At 34.4% G+C, this 16,722-nt stretch overlaps 1 protein-coding gene across 3 annotated transcripts; it reads right to left on the bottom strand.

Annotated features, from left to right (window-relative positions):
- Positions 1–465: 465 nt before the first annotated feature.
- LOC121794457 lies at positions 466–8,821 on the bottom strand. 3 transcript variants are annotated; one of them, XM_042192625.1, is made up of 28 exons: positions 8,574–8,821; positions 8,305–8,461; positions 8,035–8,171; positions 7,092–7,214; positions 6,843–6,986; positions 6,057–6,712; positions 5,781–5,902; positions 5,600–5,691; positions 5,418–5,484; positions 5,271–5,336; positions 5,140–5,188; positions 4,658–4,809; positions 4,488–4,558; positions 4,203–4,376; positions 4,031–4,099; positions 3,784–3,885; positions 3,611–3,700; positions 3,403–3,478; positions 3,220–3,316; positions 3,042–3,111; positions 2,774–2,953; positions 2,551–2,673; positions 2,378–2,461; positions 2,101–2,285; positions 1,882–2,020; positions 1,714–1,773; positions 1,446–1,550; positions 466–897 (listed from the first exon to the last, which is right to left on the bottom strand). In XM_042192625.1, exons 1-28 carry the CDS (start codon positions 8,658–8,660, stop codon positions 784–786), a joined length of 3,591 nt encoding a protein of 1,196 aa, XP_042048559.1. In that variant the 5' UTR covers positions 8,661–8,821; the 3' UTR covers positions 466–783. The 3 variants fall into 3 exon arrangements, with proteins under 3 accessions (XP_042048559.1, XP_042048560.1, XP_042048558.1); XM_042192626.1 differs by having other exon boundaries at positions 5,271–5,484; positions 6,057–6,255; positions 6,364–6,712; XM_042192624.1 differs by having other exon boundaries at positions 5,271–5,484.
- Between the last annotated feature and the right edge of the window lie 7,901 nt (positions 8,822–16,722).

Below are 16,722 nucleotides of genomic sequence, written 5' to 3'. Positions count from 1 at the left end.
AGTTAGAGGGATAGAGAAAAAGTAATTAAAGTATTGTTAGTGGAGAATGAGTCTCACCTCATTAGAAAGAAATGACCCTTTAAAATTAGAAATTGCATATTAAAATTAGAAAGTGCATATTCAAATGACCCTTTAAAATTAGAAAGTGCGTATTCTTATTAGACTGACTAAAAATGAAAGAGTGCATATTTTTGTGGGACAGAGAAAGTATTAAAATTCGTGCCGGTTTATACTCTTATAGGGCGGAGGAAGCATTACTCAAGCAAAGAGAATAGAATGTAATGATGCTTCCATTCTCATGTTCATTACATGACATTCCATTCCATCATTACAACTTACAAGAGGATCTAAATTCATCCAAAGAGACTCAAATACAAACGCACAAATGCAAGAAAATAAGGTATTAAAACAAAGGCTGCTATGCATTTAATTTAAAACTGGTAAACACTCCACATTTAATCCATATTTTCAACACCAACACCTCCTCCAGTTCAACCAATTACTTGGGATGACATTGGAAGAGATGTAAATTTGGAATATATTTATTGAATTCAACAATAATATACAAACAATCAATCATGAAGAAGGAAAAATCTGTAGAATACAACAGTTTCTTATCTGGTGATGACAAAATTACTCATGAACTAATGCACAATGCTGAGGTTTTATAGGTCATGCGAACCTGTGATCCGATTTTCATGTGCGCAGCACCCCCCCGACTCATTCAAAGGAAAAAAAAGAACCCGTCTAGATGTAATATACTATACAGCTGTATCTCCCCCTCTACATGAAGTAGCTAAATGATGCCTTTTTCCTTGATCCACCTTCCCCGTATAGTTCGTTCCACTGTTGAAGCTCGTTCATGTTTCGTGATTCTGATGCAACACTTGCACATACCTACATTTCCATCCAACACACCAATGTTAATATTCATTATCATCTCAAGGGAATGAAAATGAAATCATACAATTTGCATCTAAGAGCATTAACACTAAACAAAATTACCTACTCGAAGGAAGAAAACAAGATTATGTATCTTTCCATACTTCCAAATTTTGAAAATAAGTTAACAGTAAGACAACTGCATTCAAGATGTGACGCAAATAAAAGAAAACGAAAGCCATGAGTACTTCAAAGTTTGAAAATCTCAATGAATTGAAACCTTTGTGTTTTATGCATTTTAATCATTAGATAGGAGTACAAAGAAAAAGGGAACCGAAAAAGTGGAGGGAACGTATAAGGATAACAAGATGCAAGAATAGATACTCAAAGGCAAGTAAAAAGTGAAGAAAACTCAAGTTTAAGACAACCAACACATCTGCAAGTATTAAGGAGTTCGTGAACAAGCTTTTGTAGCTTATACTTTGGAAAAAAGTTGTACGGGACCGTTCAACATCTGAGCATAAATATGGTATTTATTTCATCGTTTTGTATTGTATATGTACCTGTTCATGTGCGTGTTTGAAGTCATCCATACTCAAGCACCGAATGTCTGAACAGCTATGCAATGAAGGCATTGGTCTGTTCTCTGCTATTGCCAAAGCTTTATCCTACAATATTGAACAGTACTTCTATTGTAAGAGAAAGCCAATATGACATACAATGCTAGTCATCAAAACAACAAATAGTTCAGAAGCAACAAAGCGATTCTTTATATCTAACGCATAGAAAATACAGAAGGTGGGAAGAAAGTTTTAATAAAAGTCAATATACCTTCTTCTCCTTCTCCAAAATCTGTCTTATCGGGTAATGTGAAGCTGCCACACAAAGATTCTAAGAAACAGACAATTCCCAAATGAATGAAGTCAGAAAAAGAATTTTGACAAGATTACTAGCCAAAACCGAAAAATATTTAGGACTTATGAGGAAACACAAACAAACCTTTAGATCACTTCCTGAATACCCCTCGGTCATTTTCGCAACTGCTTCAAGATCCACATCAGGACCTAGCTCTTCTGTGGCTAATATCACCTCTAAGATTTTTTCTCTATTTTGAGCATCGGGCAGACTGACCATCAACCTGCTCAAATTATAAACAGATTAAAAGAACTGACGATAAGTGTTTCTCGTTTAGATAATTGAAAATATTGTTTGTATCACCTCCTGGGAAGCCTCCTGATTACTGCCTCATCGAGATCAAAAGGTCTGTTTGTTGCTGCAAGTACCAACACCCGTTCCTTATCCTTTGTACGCAAGCCGTCCCAGTTAACCATAAATTCATTTTTCATTTTACGCATTGCTTCATGTTCTCCCGGGGTTTCCCGTCTCCCTAGCATACTGTCAACCTATGGCGACGTATATAAGAATATTTATCAAGAAGACCATAATTAAATGATATCACAACAACAATAACTAAATAAAAGAGATTTAGACCGACCTCATCAACAAAAATAACACTAGGTGATATTTTGCTGGCCAAGGAGAAGACTGCTTTCACGTATTTCTCCCCTTCACCAAACCACTGAGTGCAAAGTAAGTACTATCAGCGACCTATAAGAAAAAACAAAGGAGAGTGACTAAGAATCATTCAAGGGCTAGCGAAAACCTTACCTTTGACGTGATGCTAGACATGGATATATTGATGAAGTTAGCACCAGCTTCCGTTGCAACAGCTTTTGCAAGCATTGTTTTACCTGTACCGGGGGGCCCAAAGAGCAATATTCCCTTACAAGGCTGTCAGCGACATAGTTAGTACAAATACGTAACTATTTTATGAAAATTGAAAAGAAGAAGGCTCATTTTTTCCTATGCTTTAAGCACAAAACACATTTACTTTTCTAAGTTGTCCTTTGTTGAACAGTTCTGGCCTTTGCAGAGGTAGCATCACTAATTCCTTCAAAGTTTCCTTCACATTTTCCAACGCACCAATGTCGTCAAAACTGACTCCAATATCACCAGGTGGAATGACCTCAGCAAGAATCCTTTTCTCGAACTCATTCTCAGTAGCCACATCCTGAAACATAAAAAGTTATTTTCATGTACCACGTTACGCGAAACAGTTCATTTTACAACAAACATAAAGAGCGAACTCCAAACTTCACCTTGAGAGATTTCTTCAAACTATTGTTCTCATCTTGAATGGCTTTTAGAATGTTGAGCCCATATTTGATACTGCAATATAGTGTAAAAAGAATAGTACTTGCTGAGACTCTAATCCGAAACCAAATCCTATTCTCGGGCTCCTAACAGTGGCAACAGGAATAGTAGAGACATATTTACCTTGCACTTGAAATAACCATTTTTTTATCAATGAATGTTGGTAGAGTGTTGTTCATGAAATAATGAGCATAACCCCAGCCAACAGCTCTTTCAACATCTATCACCATTTAAACAAGTATCAAGGATTATCCAATTGCAAATCAAGCACTTTATTTAGAGATTTAAAGTGAAGTTATAACTGACCTTCACCAGACAAAGCTTGATCATTAACGCATAATGTTTCCAAATCAGGGCAAACAAGACTACTCCGACTTAGAACCTGCAATTTTATAAGAAAGAGAGAAACAAAATACTAAGCCAAGAAAGAATACAAAAAGTCTGTTCAAGTATCAATATTGCTGCAAAGTCAAAAGACATACATCTGAAAGGATAAAGGAACGGTGAGACTAACCGAGCGGAAAAGGGCAATATTTGACTGTGATTTCGTTGTCTCGACATCACGATCTAGCTTTTGTTTCCAGTGTTTTTGCATTGCTTCATCCTGTCATATTTGAGCAGCAGTCAGTACTTTCTCTTGAAATAACCAAAGTAGCATGTCATATGGAAGACAAAAATCATGATTACCTGGGGAATCTGTATTGTCACTTTGTTTGGGAAAAGACGACTGAGCTGCTTCATACTTTTTAAGGCCTCTTTATTTTTCTCCTGCAATCTATTATAATGATCCTATCAAAAATAAAATGTGTCTTGTGAAGAGAAGTTTAACAGCTCGACAGAATACATCAAAAACTTTTCTCCATCGAAGGCAAAATTGCATGCAACTTAAAAATATTAACACAGAATAAGAACACAAAGTTCATTTGACACATACCCCAAAAGCAATGTCGAAGAGTGCTGTTTGGTTGGATAATTTTGTTACAAGAAATCCACCAGGTTGAGGCTGAAGTAAAAAATGTTAATTGCAGTCATTAAATTATATAAACAAAAGTATCTGTGTGCATGTGTTTTCATGTAGAAATACCAAATTAAAGATCATCACACACTTTGTCCTTTCGGGTGTCTGTCTGAGTATGTGAAGCTATCACAACAACATTTTCTGGTAAAGCTTCGAGCTTCATTTTAAAGACTGTATAGGCCTCCAGATTCCCTATCACTGATTTCTCGATGTCTTTGACAAACATAATTAAAGAGCCCCTTCTACTTTCCATGGAAGCAACCTAAAAAAATTATGATATATGTACAATATTATTGAAAACCACAGTTATGCAACATAAAAGAATGCATTCTAGTGCTACATACTTCAAAGTTTGCATAGCAACAACGTTTACCTCAAAGAGCTCAGTAATGGCAAGCTCATCAATGTCATCACCATTAGGGATTTCAAGACTTAGGGAGACAGCTGCACATGAAGAAAAATAATCACAATTACAACTTCACACATTCAAGGTACGGAAGATAAATAAGATAAGATAACAGAAACCAGTAGAGCAAGCATTACCAGAACAAAAGAAACCATGATCATCTTCACAGAGTCCCCCGAGATCATTACCTTCGGGAACTGGTCTATCGAATCTAACCCCAATTTTAGAATAGCCGTTTCCTTCAAATGTAAGAACCACCCTGCCCCTGGAACCATAAGTTGGACCCCCTCTGCACAAAATCATATGCTGTCTCACATACATATGATGATAACTCACAAGTCACAACACATCAATACTATCGTGCAAAACAATTGGTACAGATCATCAAACCAGCATTCTCATAATAATTCTCATAATTGTTCTCATAATTTTGCAGATATATTCAAACATGAGGTGACATCAGAAGGGGATATTCAATTAATAATTTGTGTAAATTGTGCAATTTCATGCAACCAACATTCAATAAAATGACAGGATACTTCACGAGTACATGAGACAGAAACATTTATCAGAGATAAACATCATCTGCAAATTTGAACAGCAGATTTTCATACTTTACCTAATTTGAATTTGACTGGGGGGAACGCCCAAAAACTTTACTCTATCACCTGCCAAAGTCCACTTTTACCACTTAACATAAGGAATCCAAAACCTAAATTTAGAAAAACATGAAAAAAGCTTTGAGCATACCTTTTCTGAAAGTGTAGTTCTTTGACGTGGCAGTAGATGCTTCACACATAGGCTGCACAGGAGAGGCTATAGCCGAACCCCCAGTGATATTAGCATCCACATATGACGCTGGTTTCTTAAAGTGTACAGCAGCAGTAGTTTGCTTACCAAACACGCTAGCTCTCTCAGGCTTTGGACTTTCTTTTAGGGAATCAACTTCCTTAGTTAATGGCCCCTAAACAAATTTTTAGTTCACAAATGAGAAAATATCTTGCAAAAAGAGCAATAGAACAAACTGATCAAAGAAAACAGACACTTTTTCTTTCCAAATATTTATAGTGGAAACTTACACCGTATAATGTAATTGTATCAACTATAAGGAGCCTCACGCCAAAAAAATTAGCTAGCGCCTTAGTCAACGTCTCCTGTAATATTTCCGAACCTGTGAAGAAAATACATAATGTGATGGTCAAGATCAAACAAAAAAGGAAAAAACATACTCTAAGTATTCAAAGCATGGAGATATATTACCTTCTGGACCTGACAGCAAGATTCTTGGGCTTACTGTCGGGAGGTCTGAAGAAAGCTTTCCCAAATTCCTACACTTCAAATGTACGTATGCCGAAGCAATGAGCACATTCTTAGTGGTCTCACTGTCGAGAAAACAAGCATTGAAGTAAGCATCCGACATAGTAAATGGATAATCTATCCTAGTTATTTAAAATGGCTGCAAGTCTATCAGTGGTAAAAGTAACGTGGCACACAATAACCAAGATCTCTGCAGTTTATTGACATATTGACGCATACCTTAGATAATAAGGAAATTTCTCAAACGAAACATCCAGATCTTCCACATCTATTAATCCTTGCTGTATGCACTCTTTGATTTTTTCTCTTTTTGATGACTGTGGAATGGCAGGACGAGGACACTTCAACACATCTCTGCCTCTGCTATGCATATCACGAATTCTTGATAGGCCCGTCTTAAAGTCAGAAGCTGATGGACCTGCTAAAAAATGCAAAACGGGTCCTAAGTCACTGTTTTCGCCTACAATCTTCCCATTTTGAGCATCATTGTTCAAGTTATCATTGGCAATTTCAGAAGATGGAGCACCAGCACTCTGAATAACTGCTCCAGAAACATCGTCGTTACAGGCAGGGGCACCTTTCATTTCAGTGTGAATAATACAATTGTCTGACACTTCGCAAGCAGAAGGCACTGATGGAATTTCAGACCCTTGTTGCACATCCTCACCATTCCGAGAAGATGGTGGAATGAGAGACAATTCATTAGTGAGATGCGAGAGTGAGGCCAGAGTTGACGCAACAGAAACTGCAGAAGTTTCACCTGATGTAGCTTCAATATGTAATCCACTTGTGGATCCACCATGAGCTTCTAATATGCTTACCGAAGGCGGCACGCTAGTTGTCCATTCACCAGTGTTGTCAAGAAGTTGGAAAATCTAGTAATATGTGAAGGAAATAAACAGGTACAGTAGTTGCTATATTTACCAACCAGCATGAACAATATGGCGAAAAAACTACTATTACAACACCACATAAATAGAACAAAATTATGCTGTGATAGGATACATAAGCATGTTTATTTAATGAGCTAAAGACCACCTCATCACCTCCATTTAAAGGGATAGTGGAATCTCTGAAATAAGCCTTTCCATTAACATGGACAGCTCCATTTTTCCCAATGATTTCAAGCAATGTAACTGACTCCCCTCTCTGTGAATTTGGATAAAGGCGTAAAAAAAACATGTATATAATCAGGAAGCGTGATAATAGGAATCCGTGCCCTAGTTACCACGCTAACAAAGAATCACAACATACCTCAGACTCAACGTGCTTCAGATAACACAACAGCTTGCTGACTGTTGGATCCCCAACCCACAAGTCACATTGGCGGCCTTGACCAACGCTGAAAGTAGGGCTATGCATAACAACATGGGAATTCTGGATGGGAAAATTGCACCATACAAATTAAGATAGAGAACTGCTATAAACAGGAGCCAGAAATTATTGGGGAGCAACATGGATGCATTAAAGAAATTCAAGATGTTGGGATGCAAATGAAGAGTAACTAAACCCTCATTGATGGACTTGTTAAACTTTAACTAGTCGCACATAAAGCTTAGCAACACTGATTCCACAAAAAATATCCACCACTTAAACCTCACTTATCAGCATGAGACAAACAACATTGTCTTGTATCCATCACTTCCAAAAAAGGACCAGCCCAAGTTCAACTTTTGAGCATATAACGCATACTACACTCAATGGACATAGACAGTTTCCAATTCCATATTGAGATAAATAAAGTTTTTTCCATGACCTAACATACAGAAAGGGGTGCATACTTTCACCATTCAACTACATCAGATTGAGATATCCATTTTTCCAAAGACCCTGCTTTTACATTACCAGACATCAAATTTCAGACTTGGACATAATCCGACAGACAAAAGTCAGTAAACATTAACAGTAGAAAATGACAACAGGAACAATCCACTACAAATTCCTATAAGAAACAACCAGAATAACATATTTGTTGTGAATCCCATTCTACAGAGACCCAAACCTAGACCCTTGCAGAATAACATACTCCCTCCGTCCCATAAAAAAACATGCCTACTTTCGTAGACCCTTACAATAGTAGTAGAACTACTTATTGCACCTACAGAAAGAATCTTTTTTTCTCAATTCATATTGCAACTACATCAAGAATCTTTGTAACCATACTTCATTAACAAGATAAATAACACACACAACACACCTGTGAACATTGAGATAGGAGTTTTCCCCATGCATCCCCAGCTTCATTAGATTTCAGCTGCCGCTTCCGCCCACGATTTGCAGGCATCAAAATCGAATTCCCTTTATCAGTATCTAGATTGGAACCAGCAGCCACCGCTAACAATTTACCAACAAAACACAAGTAAATTTTCGAGAATTCACCAAAACCCCTAAACGAGCTAAAATCCCACCACATGCAAAGAACTCTAAGTCATGTAAAAAGAAGGAAAAAAAAGAGAGGAATCCTCACCTTCAGCCGCCTTCCCCGCCACGTCATCCGGCTGCTTCCCGCCGCCGCCTCCAGACAGATCAACCGATCCAGCCGCTGAATCCTTCGCCGGGGCAGCGCCCACTACTTCCTTTGACGCCAACGAATCATCCACGGATGAAGCCGGCGCCTCCGCAGCCTGCATGCACACAAAAATCCAGAATTTAAAACCGCCATCAAGCACAGGAAACAACCAAACGGATCACCAAAATCCCAAAAGGGAAGAGGGGGGGAAAAATTAAAGATTCAACCTTGGATCGCTTGGCGTTGGGCGGAGCAGGTGAGGGATCGCTGAGTGCGTGCTTGGCGCCAGAAGAACTTCGCCGCGTCTCCACCATAGCTTCTGATCCAAAAATTCAACGAACACAAACCTCAAAAATGAAGAATTTCAATCGACAATTTATAAAAATCCTCCCTCCACCAAGACAAAAAATACTAGTACTATATTATGTGCAAGCTAGAGAGAGAAAGGAAAGAAATGAGAGAGTGAGGGGAGATGAAAAAGTGAATGATTGCGGGAAATGGATTGTATATATATATAGGCAATCTTCTTTCGTAATAACGGAGTAGTTAATAGTTTATGCAATTTATGACAGAAAAAGCAAGAAATAGATTATTTTTATGACTTTTATTTGATTTTGGGGAATAATAAAAAAAATGGTGGGTGTTGAAAGGGCGGGGATTAGGAGAGAACGGTTTTAGTGAATTTAAGGCTATACAGTGTGTGGTGTGTGTTAATAATGGTTAGGTATTGGGTTAGTGTAGGGTGGCTTGGTTTTAATTTAGAGTCAACAATTACTTGGTAACTCATGAACTTTTAATTAGATTTTATTTTAAATGTATTTTATAAAATATATTGAACATAAATTAACAGTAACATAAATATATATTTCTATATTTTAGAGACAGAAAAAATAACATAACGGGATAATTTCCTCACCAGCTTTAAATTGACTCTCACTCACGGCCGAGTTCAATAATATTTGCCATATTTATGCAATAATTTTCCACACAAACTTAAATCTGACACTCGTCATAGCCAAGTTAAATAGTATATGCCATATTTTCTTATGAGTATAGAAAGTCAACATAAAACGACATTTTTACATGCATGTCACGCCAATTAAAAATGACTGACACCTAACATCTTCGTTAGCGTTGAGTTAACACTGTGATATATTCTTATATGAAGCCAGCGTAGAATGACACATTCATTTATATGAGGTTGTTGTTACGGTGTATTAACTGAATATAGAGTCTACGACTAAATATTGAATAATATTCGACCACTAAATTTATACTATGAGATTAGGATGAACTAGTGTTATCACCCGTGCTATGCACGGGACATAAGATTTTTAAATAATGAAAATAAATTTTAAGATAAGAAAGTAAAAAAAGAGGAAAAAGATAATTAATAATATTTATAATTAAAAATATATGTTAATTACAATAAGTATTCATAACATTATAAAGGATTGAAAATATTATAAAAAATATAACAAAAAGAGAAATGTAACATTTATGTTTGGTAAACGATTTTATACAATTTTAATTTATGATATAAGTGGAGTAAAATAAATAAAACAAATGACAAACATGAGATATACGATTAAGGATAAATAGTGGGTTAGCTAGAATAAGATATATAAATAAAAGAAAATATACATGGAAATAAGGATCTAAGACAAAAAAATCATATAATTTGAATAAATAAATAGTTTAATAATTTTAATCAACAAAACTATATATTCATAAAATAAACTCTATGCATGTGGTAATATATATTTGCGTAATCTTAAGTAGCATCAAACAAAAATCATTATAATCACATTTGCACACTTAAATATTTCTATCTATTTGTTGACATAAATTTTTTTTTCAATCGCTTCTATATTATCCTCTTTATATACCCATAATGCAAATGGTAATACAAAATGATGTACAATTTGGATCACTGATATTATAATTAAAATAATAACAATAGAATCCCTAATGTCTTTAATCACAACGTTGCATACTAAAATATTATAAATTAAATCACTCATGTGACAACAGTCAAAGGGAATTGACGTCTCTAAAACTTGAATGACAATTTTGGATCAGAAGGTAAAGAAATTATAGGAATCTAAACTTTTTGACCAATATTATGACCACTCAAAACTTTCGCCTCTAAAACATGACCACCAAAACGTGTGATTATCAACAGAATTCCATTACACAATTCATTAGAATGATCAATGTTCCTTATCAATATAACATGAAAACCAACCTTCAAAAACTATGCATTAACTTCAATTAGTTTTAAATAAAACACCATTTGTAATTTAGACTAAAGATAATACTAAAATGAGATTTTGCAAATTTGTAAGAATAAAAATAAAACACAAAAGGTGATTTTTTTAATAGTTTCTTAATTAATTAGTTAAAATGAGTCAAATAAAAGTAATAAAGAAAATATTACAACTCCACAACATTTAGTCATTATTCAGATAAATTAGAACATAACTTGGATAAATAGTACTCCCTCTATCCCTTAAATTTTGTCACATTTTTCATTTATGTTTGTTTCACAAAATTTGTCACATTTTACTTTTTATCATTTTTTATAGTAAACCTTATACTCTACTAACTCATCAAATTTATATTTTATTATAAAATTAATATATAAAAGTATCTCTACTAATTTTTTCAACTCACTTTCCATTACATTTCTTAAAATCAGTGTCCGATCAAAGTGTGACAATATTTAAGAGACTGAATGAGTAGTAATACTCACTCTACCAATATAAATAATACTACTACCATAAATCAGTAAATAAACATAATATCCTAACAAAAAATATATAAATAGAACAATGAAATTAATAAAAAGAAAGAAAGAGAAGACATCGTTTTCTCCATAACACACAGACCCTTGACACACTTCCACCGCCTCTCCAAAGTCCAAACACACCAAAAAATTGACCTTGAAGCCAAATTTCTACAGGTAGCAAACGATCGAGAAATTACATCAAGGTTCCTACTTTTTCAACCGGCGATTGAAGGATTTAACCGAAGGACCTCCAACCGCCGCCGTTTGCTGCTACGAACACAATGACGAACAAAAGGTGCAGTTCGGTGTTCAATAAGAGGAAACTTGCTACAACACTTCTCGATCAACAAACAAAACCAGTAAATCAAGCAAATCTGCAACAAATCTGGGGAAGGATGAAGCACACGAACGACAGACGAACAAAAATCGAATACTTTTTCCAAGGTAAAGTTCGAATTGAAAGTACATAGATTAGAATTCCTAAATTGTTCAAAGCTTCTGAATTCATCAACTTCGACAGAAACTTAAAAAATTTAGGTTGTTATGATCTGCATGTCTAAATTATGTATATGAACAGCAAACATTATTGAAATTTATTGCTTACCTGAATGCCAGTAGTCTTATCTTAATTGATGTTAGATATGTCCTTGAATTTACTTGCTTTTCTCCGGGAAGAGCATGAAAATCTGAAGATTGAGGAGAGCAGATTAGATGACCGCATAAGGTTCGGTTCATACACTTTCAAAATTCAATGTAATAACTAATAAACATACTTCCTCATTTACTATTTAGACTGCAAGTGTTCTAATAAGTTCTCTTTTTTTTTTATCTCAGAGTAATGCAGTATAAGTTGAGGGGCCTGAGTGAAGATGAAGACAATGAAAGTTAGCACATTGATCTACCTATTTTTTATGAAACTGGACTCTTTAAGCTGATAGATCGCATGTTTTCCTAGGTGGCTTTTTGTCACAGAAGATGATATAAAATGCTTACCTTGCTTCCAGGTATGATGAGCTTGGTAATTGTTGTGTACCCAGTTTCAATTACCTTTTTTTGTAGTTCTAAAATGTAGTTATGTTGTATCTTCCAGAATGAAACTCTTATAGCAATCAAAGCTCCTCATGGCACTACTTTAGAAGTTCCAGACCCTGATGAGGTAACTTTTTATCTTTTTTTTGTTGGAGTAGCTTGGAGTCGAAACAGTTCTGATGTACTATGAAGTAGTAAACATTTGTTACTCCAACCTCCTACGGGTAGTTGATTATCCACAAAGACTACGCTAATAGTCCTGTGTTCCACTGGTACATTTAGGGAATAAAACAGCATCAACGGATTGCTAAAGATTAAATGCAGATTGCACACAAAATAGATGATGTAAGGTATAGATTGCTTACCTGAGTGATTATTAGAGCTTTCATAGAGAACAATACTCTTTATAGTAGAAGATCTCTATTGTTTCATCATTTGCTTAAATTAAAAATATATATATGCAAAATGAGAACAAAATTGCTTATCCGGCTGTAGAATTAAAAGCATCATGTTCCAAAAATTCAGGTCAATCAATTTACATATTCTTGTCTGATTATTAGTATAAGAGTATAGTTTCATCTAAATGGAATACATCTTGCTTATATTTTTTCTTAAAACATGATGGTATGATTGGATTTTGTTTGTTTATGATGGTTTATATTCATTTTAGTGGATTAAATTCAGTAAACAGAACAATGAAGAGACTTTTAATAATTTATAAATTTGATTAACAATTCTAGAAAAATCATTCATTAAAGACCTAAATAAGCTATATTAATTTAAGCATACCAACATCAAGTTCATTCATAAAATCCTAGAACCATTATAAGCCCTTAAAAACTAAGACAGACCTATAGAAATAGGGAAATGAACATTTTCCTATTAGAGAACCTTGAAAATGTTTCGTTCAAAGAACAAACATAGGAACACAAAAGCTACCTGGAAAAAGAACTAACCTTGATAGAAATAGGGAAATGAGATACTTAGCCTTCCTAGAAACACAGAAGAGGATCTACAGCCTGCTTGTTCCAAAGACTTCTGAAATGAAGGTAAAAAGCACTTCCAAGAGTCAAATAACAATAAACAACTCAAAAGTCAGTTCCAAAAAACTGCATGAGCAATAATAGTTCAACAAAAGGCTTGAATAATCAAACTAAAGATCAAAACTGAATCTCAGGGTCTGAAGAAAAAGTTGCATCATTGTAACTCTCCAAATCTTCACCAGAATCCCAGAAACTTGAACTTCTTCAAGACAACTCCATCACACCCTTTAAAGTCCACATCAAGGCATCTCTTTGCTGAGCATTCATGGATCAACGCTTCATCATCATCCTTAGTTAATGGCTATTACAATGACAACCAAAATGAAATTATTGTAACCAAACAAAACACAAACAGGAAGAAAGGTTGTACTACTAAAGAAGAAACTGATCTTAAGAAAAGTGACAGTAAAATGGAAGTAACAACAAATTAAAGGTTATAAATTTGAATGCATTCAGTAAAATGGTATATGCAGGAGATAAAAATGGCAATTTAACTTGAATAAATATGTACATTCAGAAACAGGAAGTAAGAAAGTAGCAAAGAAAGGGAAGAATGATAATAGTACTATTACAGAGAGATGGAGAAGGATATATAGAAAACTCATTGCTGGGGAGTGAAAAATTTGGAAGAAACAGAACTAAATCTTGGTTAGTGATAGTGAAAGGGTTGGGCAAGGTATTTATAAGGAAACAGAATGGTGAGCATGCTACTATTTAAAAAACCAATGCAAGTTCTAAAAAAGCACACTAATTAGAAAGATGTTCAATATAACAATTACAAACACTAAATAAAAATTTATAAATGCTTCGTAAAATGTACTCCATATCAAAAAATTAGAAAGCAATATTAATGAATGATAAAAATTCCAAATGATATTGGTCTATTTCGGGCGCCAATTTAAACTCATAATTTTATAACCATATAACTTCACCATTTTTTCTATTATGAGCTTATTAGTGTACTATATATACGTATGGGCATGGCTCTATAGGTGAAATAAAAGTAAAGTAAACCCTAGAAAAATCACAGCCACCTTTCTCTATGCAGAAAAAGAAGAGAGAAGAAGCCTAGAAAGTGGAAAGCTAATTCACAACCGCCTCTCTCTGTGCAGAAAAAGGAGAGATAAGAAGCCCTAGAAAGTGGAAATGCCAGGCGTGTGGGAGGCTATGTCCATCTCGATATTCAGCAAGGAGTAGGAGGAAATAAGAACATAGAAAAAAAGGTAAATATATAAATAGGTCTGAATAATCTATGTCTGCATTTATGTAGAAAGTTAAAGTTCAAATCTTGTAATTACTTATAGTTAAATGAGACTCGCATAATATTTAGATTACATTTAGTAATCTCTAAGTCAAGAATTAATCATTTTGCAATTCCTAATTCAATAATCCTTTCCTGAGTCTGATGTAGATTGAAAAAATCAGATTAAGATTAAGAAACATTAAACATTTGTGATTTAATTACTTTGCTGATAAGTATTCCTTAATACTTTGCAGTGAATTCAAATCAGATTAACGTTAAATATGGGATTTTAAATCCGATTAACATTTTAGAAGATTTCAAAATATTCCCTTTTTCTATCTTTGTTTTCAGTGAGAAATATTGACTAAAATTTATGTTTATACTAATACTAACTTGGTGAACTTTCATTTGTACACGCACACGCTGAATAAATGGATTTATTGTGTGTTTAATAATCATAGATGTATTCACAATGTGTCACAGTCACTGACACATAGCCATATGTAATTTTATTAGATATTTACAAAGTGATATTCATTTTCAGGTACAAAGTTATTTAAAAAGAGAAAATAGCTTTGGAAACATGGAATATTTCTTGATTGCAGTGTATTCACACTGTCACACAGACACAGCCAATCAGTATTCTAGACTGCTGTATCTATTATGTGCACTAAATATAAACGAAAATATTAAGAAAATGTAAGTAAATACACAATCAGCCATCACTTTCCCGCCAAAAAGGGCAAAACTGGCATTAAAAAAATTCCCAAAAACTGTCCTTTTATATATTGATAGATTTACTACTTTTTCATTTTAAGCCATTCCTTCACATGTCCAATACTTCAATTTCACTTTCTTGATTTTTATTTATTTTTACTTTTCTTTATAATTTGTTATTCTAAGAATTAATTAATACCCTATTTGTCCCAATAAAGATGCTATAAATTTTGAATGTCACGTGATTTTTATGTAACATTGTTTTGTATATTAAGTAGATAAAAATAAAATAGAGATAAAATTATTTCATCTTCATAGGGATAGAATAGACTAGAAAAAAGTGAGACATCTTCTTAGATACTATTTTTTTAAAATTGTGCACAATGTTTGAGCAAAACTTGTGATTTGTAGATCTTTATATACATAAATAATACCTTCATCATACCATAAGAGTCTATAGTTGACTCGACATGAATTTTAAGAAATATAAAAAAATATTATAAAAAGTTAGTGAATATGTGTTTCACTTTTATATCTCCCGTTGTCCCAAAGTAGTTGAGACAATACTTTTAGACACATAGTTTAAGAAATTAATGTGTAAAATGTTAAAGTTAAGAGAAGAAAGTAGGACAATGAATAAAATATGAAAGAAAGAGAGAAAAGTTTTTGCCAAAAAAAGAAATGACTCAACTCTCATGAGATAACCCGAAAAGGAATACGACTAACTACCTTGGGACGGAAAATTTTTATTTTATAGTAATAAAATGTTAGTGGAATGAGTTAGTTACTCATGAGACCTATTTCTATTTATAATAGAAGTGAAAAGAGACTTTTACTATGGGATGAACCAAAATTTCAAAAAGAGATTCTTATTGTGGGACAAAACAAGTATATATATCATCTATGATTTCAAATACTTCTTGGGCATCGAGGTGAAAAGGTCGAAGCAGGGCATCTTTATCAATCAAAGAAAGTATGTGCTCGACATCCTTGCAGAAACGGGAATGATAGGCTGTAAGCCAGCAGATACTCCAATAGTTCAGAATCATTCCTCAAGAAGAGAAATGGTAAGATCACTTGTCTTATTATTTATGTTGATGACATGATCATTACCGGGGATGATGAAGAGGAGATAAGTCAGTTGAAGAAGAATTTGTTCAAAGAATTCGAGATGAAAGATCTTGGTGCCTTGAAATACTTCTTGGGCATCGAGGTGAAAAGGTCAAAGCAGGGCATCTTTATCAATCAAAGAAAGTATGTGCTCGACATCCTTGCAGAAACGGGAATGATAGACTGTAAGCCAGCAGATACTCCAATAGTTCAGAATCATGGATTACAAATCCGAGAATGAGCTAAACGGGCTGATCGAGGGAAATATCAAAGACTAGTGGGAAAGCTCATTTATCTATCCCATGCTAGGCCAGATTTGGCATATGCCATCAGAGTGGTAAGTCAGTTCATGCATGCACCTCAGAAAGAACATTGGGAGGCCGTTCTAAGAATAGTACGGTATTTGAAGGGCACACCAGGACATTGAGTGTTATTCAAAAAGC

The sequence above is a fragment of the Salvia splendens genome, chromosome 3 (assembly GCF_004379255.2).
Source record: "Salvia splendens isolate huo1 chromosome 3, SspV2, whole genome shotgun sequence".
Lineage (NCBI taxonomy): Eukaryota > Viridiplantae > Streptophyta > Magnoliopsida > Lamiales > Lamiaceae > Salvia > Salvia splendens.
This window is presented reverse-complemented; position numbering and strand designations above follow the sequence as displayed.

What these genes read in the sequence shown, in the direction of transcription:
- LOC121794457 (XM_042192624.1), bottom strand. Translation starts at nt 8,660, where the DNA reads ATGGTGGAGACGCGGCGAAGTTCTTCTGGCGCCAAGCACGCACTCAGC. An exon ending in TCCTATCTCAATGTTCACAG is followed by an intron (nt 7,215 to 8,034) that starts GTGTGTTGTGTG and finishes TTTCCCATCCAG; the next exon opens with AATTCCCATGTTGTTATGCA. An exon ending in ATATTGCCCTTTTCCGCTCG is followed by an intron (nt 3,479 to 3,610) that starts GTTAGTCTCACC and finishes ATAAAATTGCAG; the next exon opens with GTTCTAAGTCGGAGTAGTCT.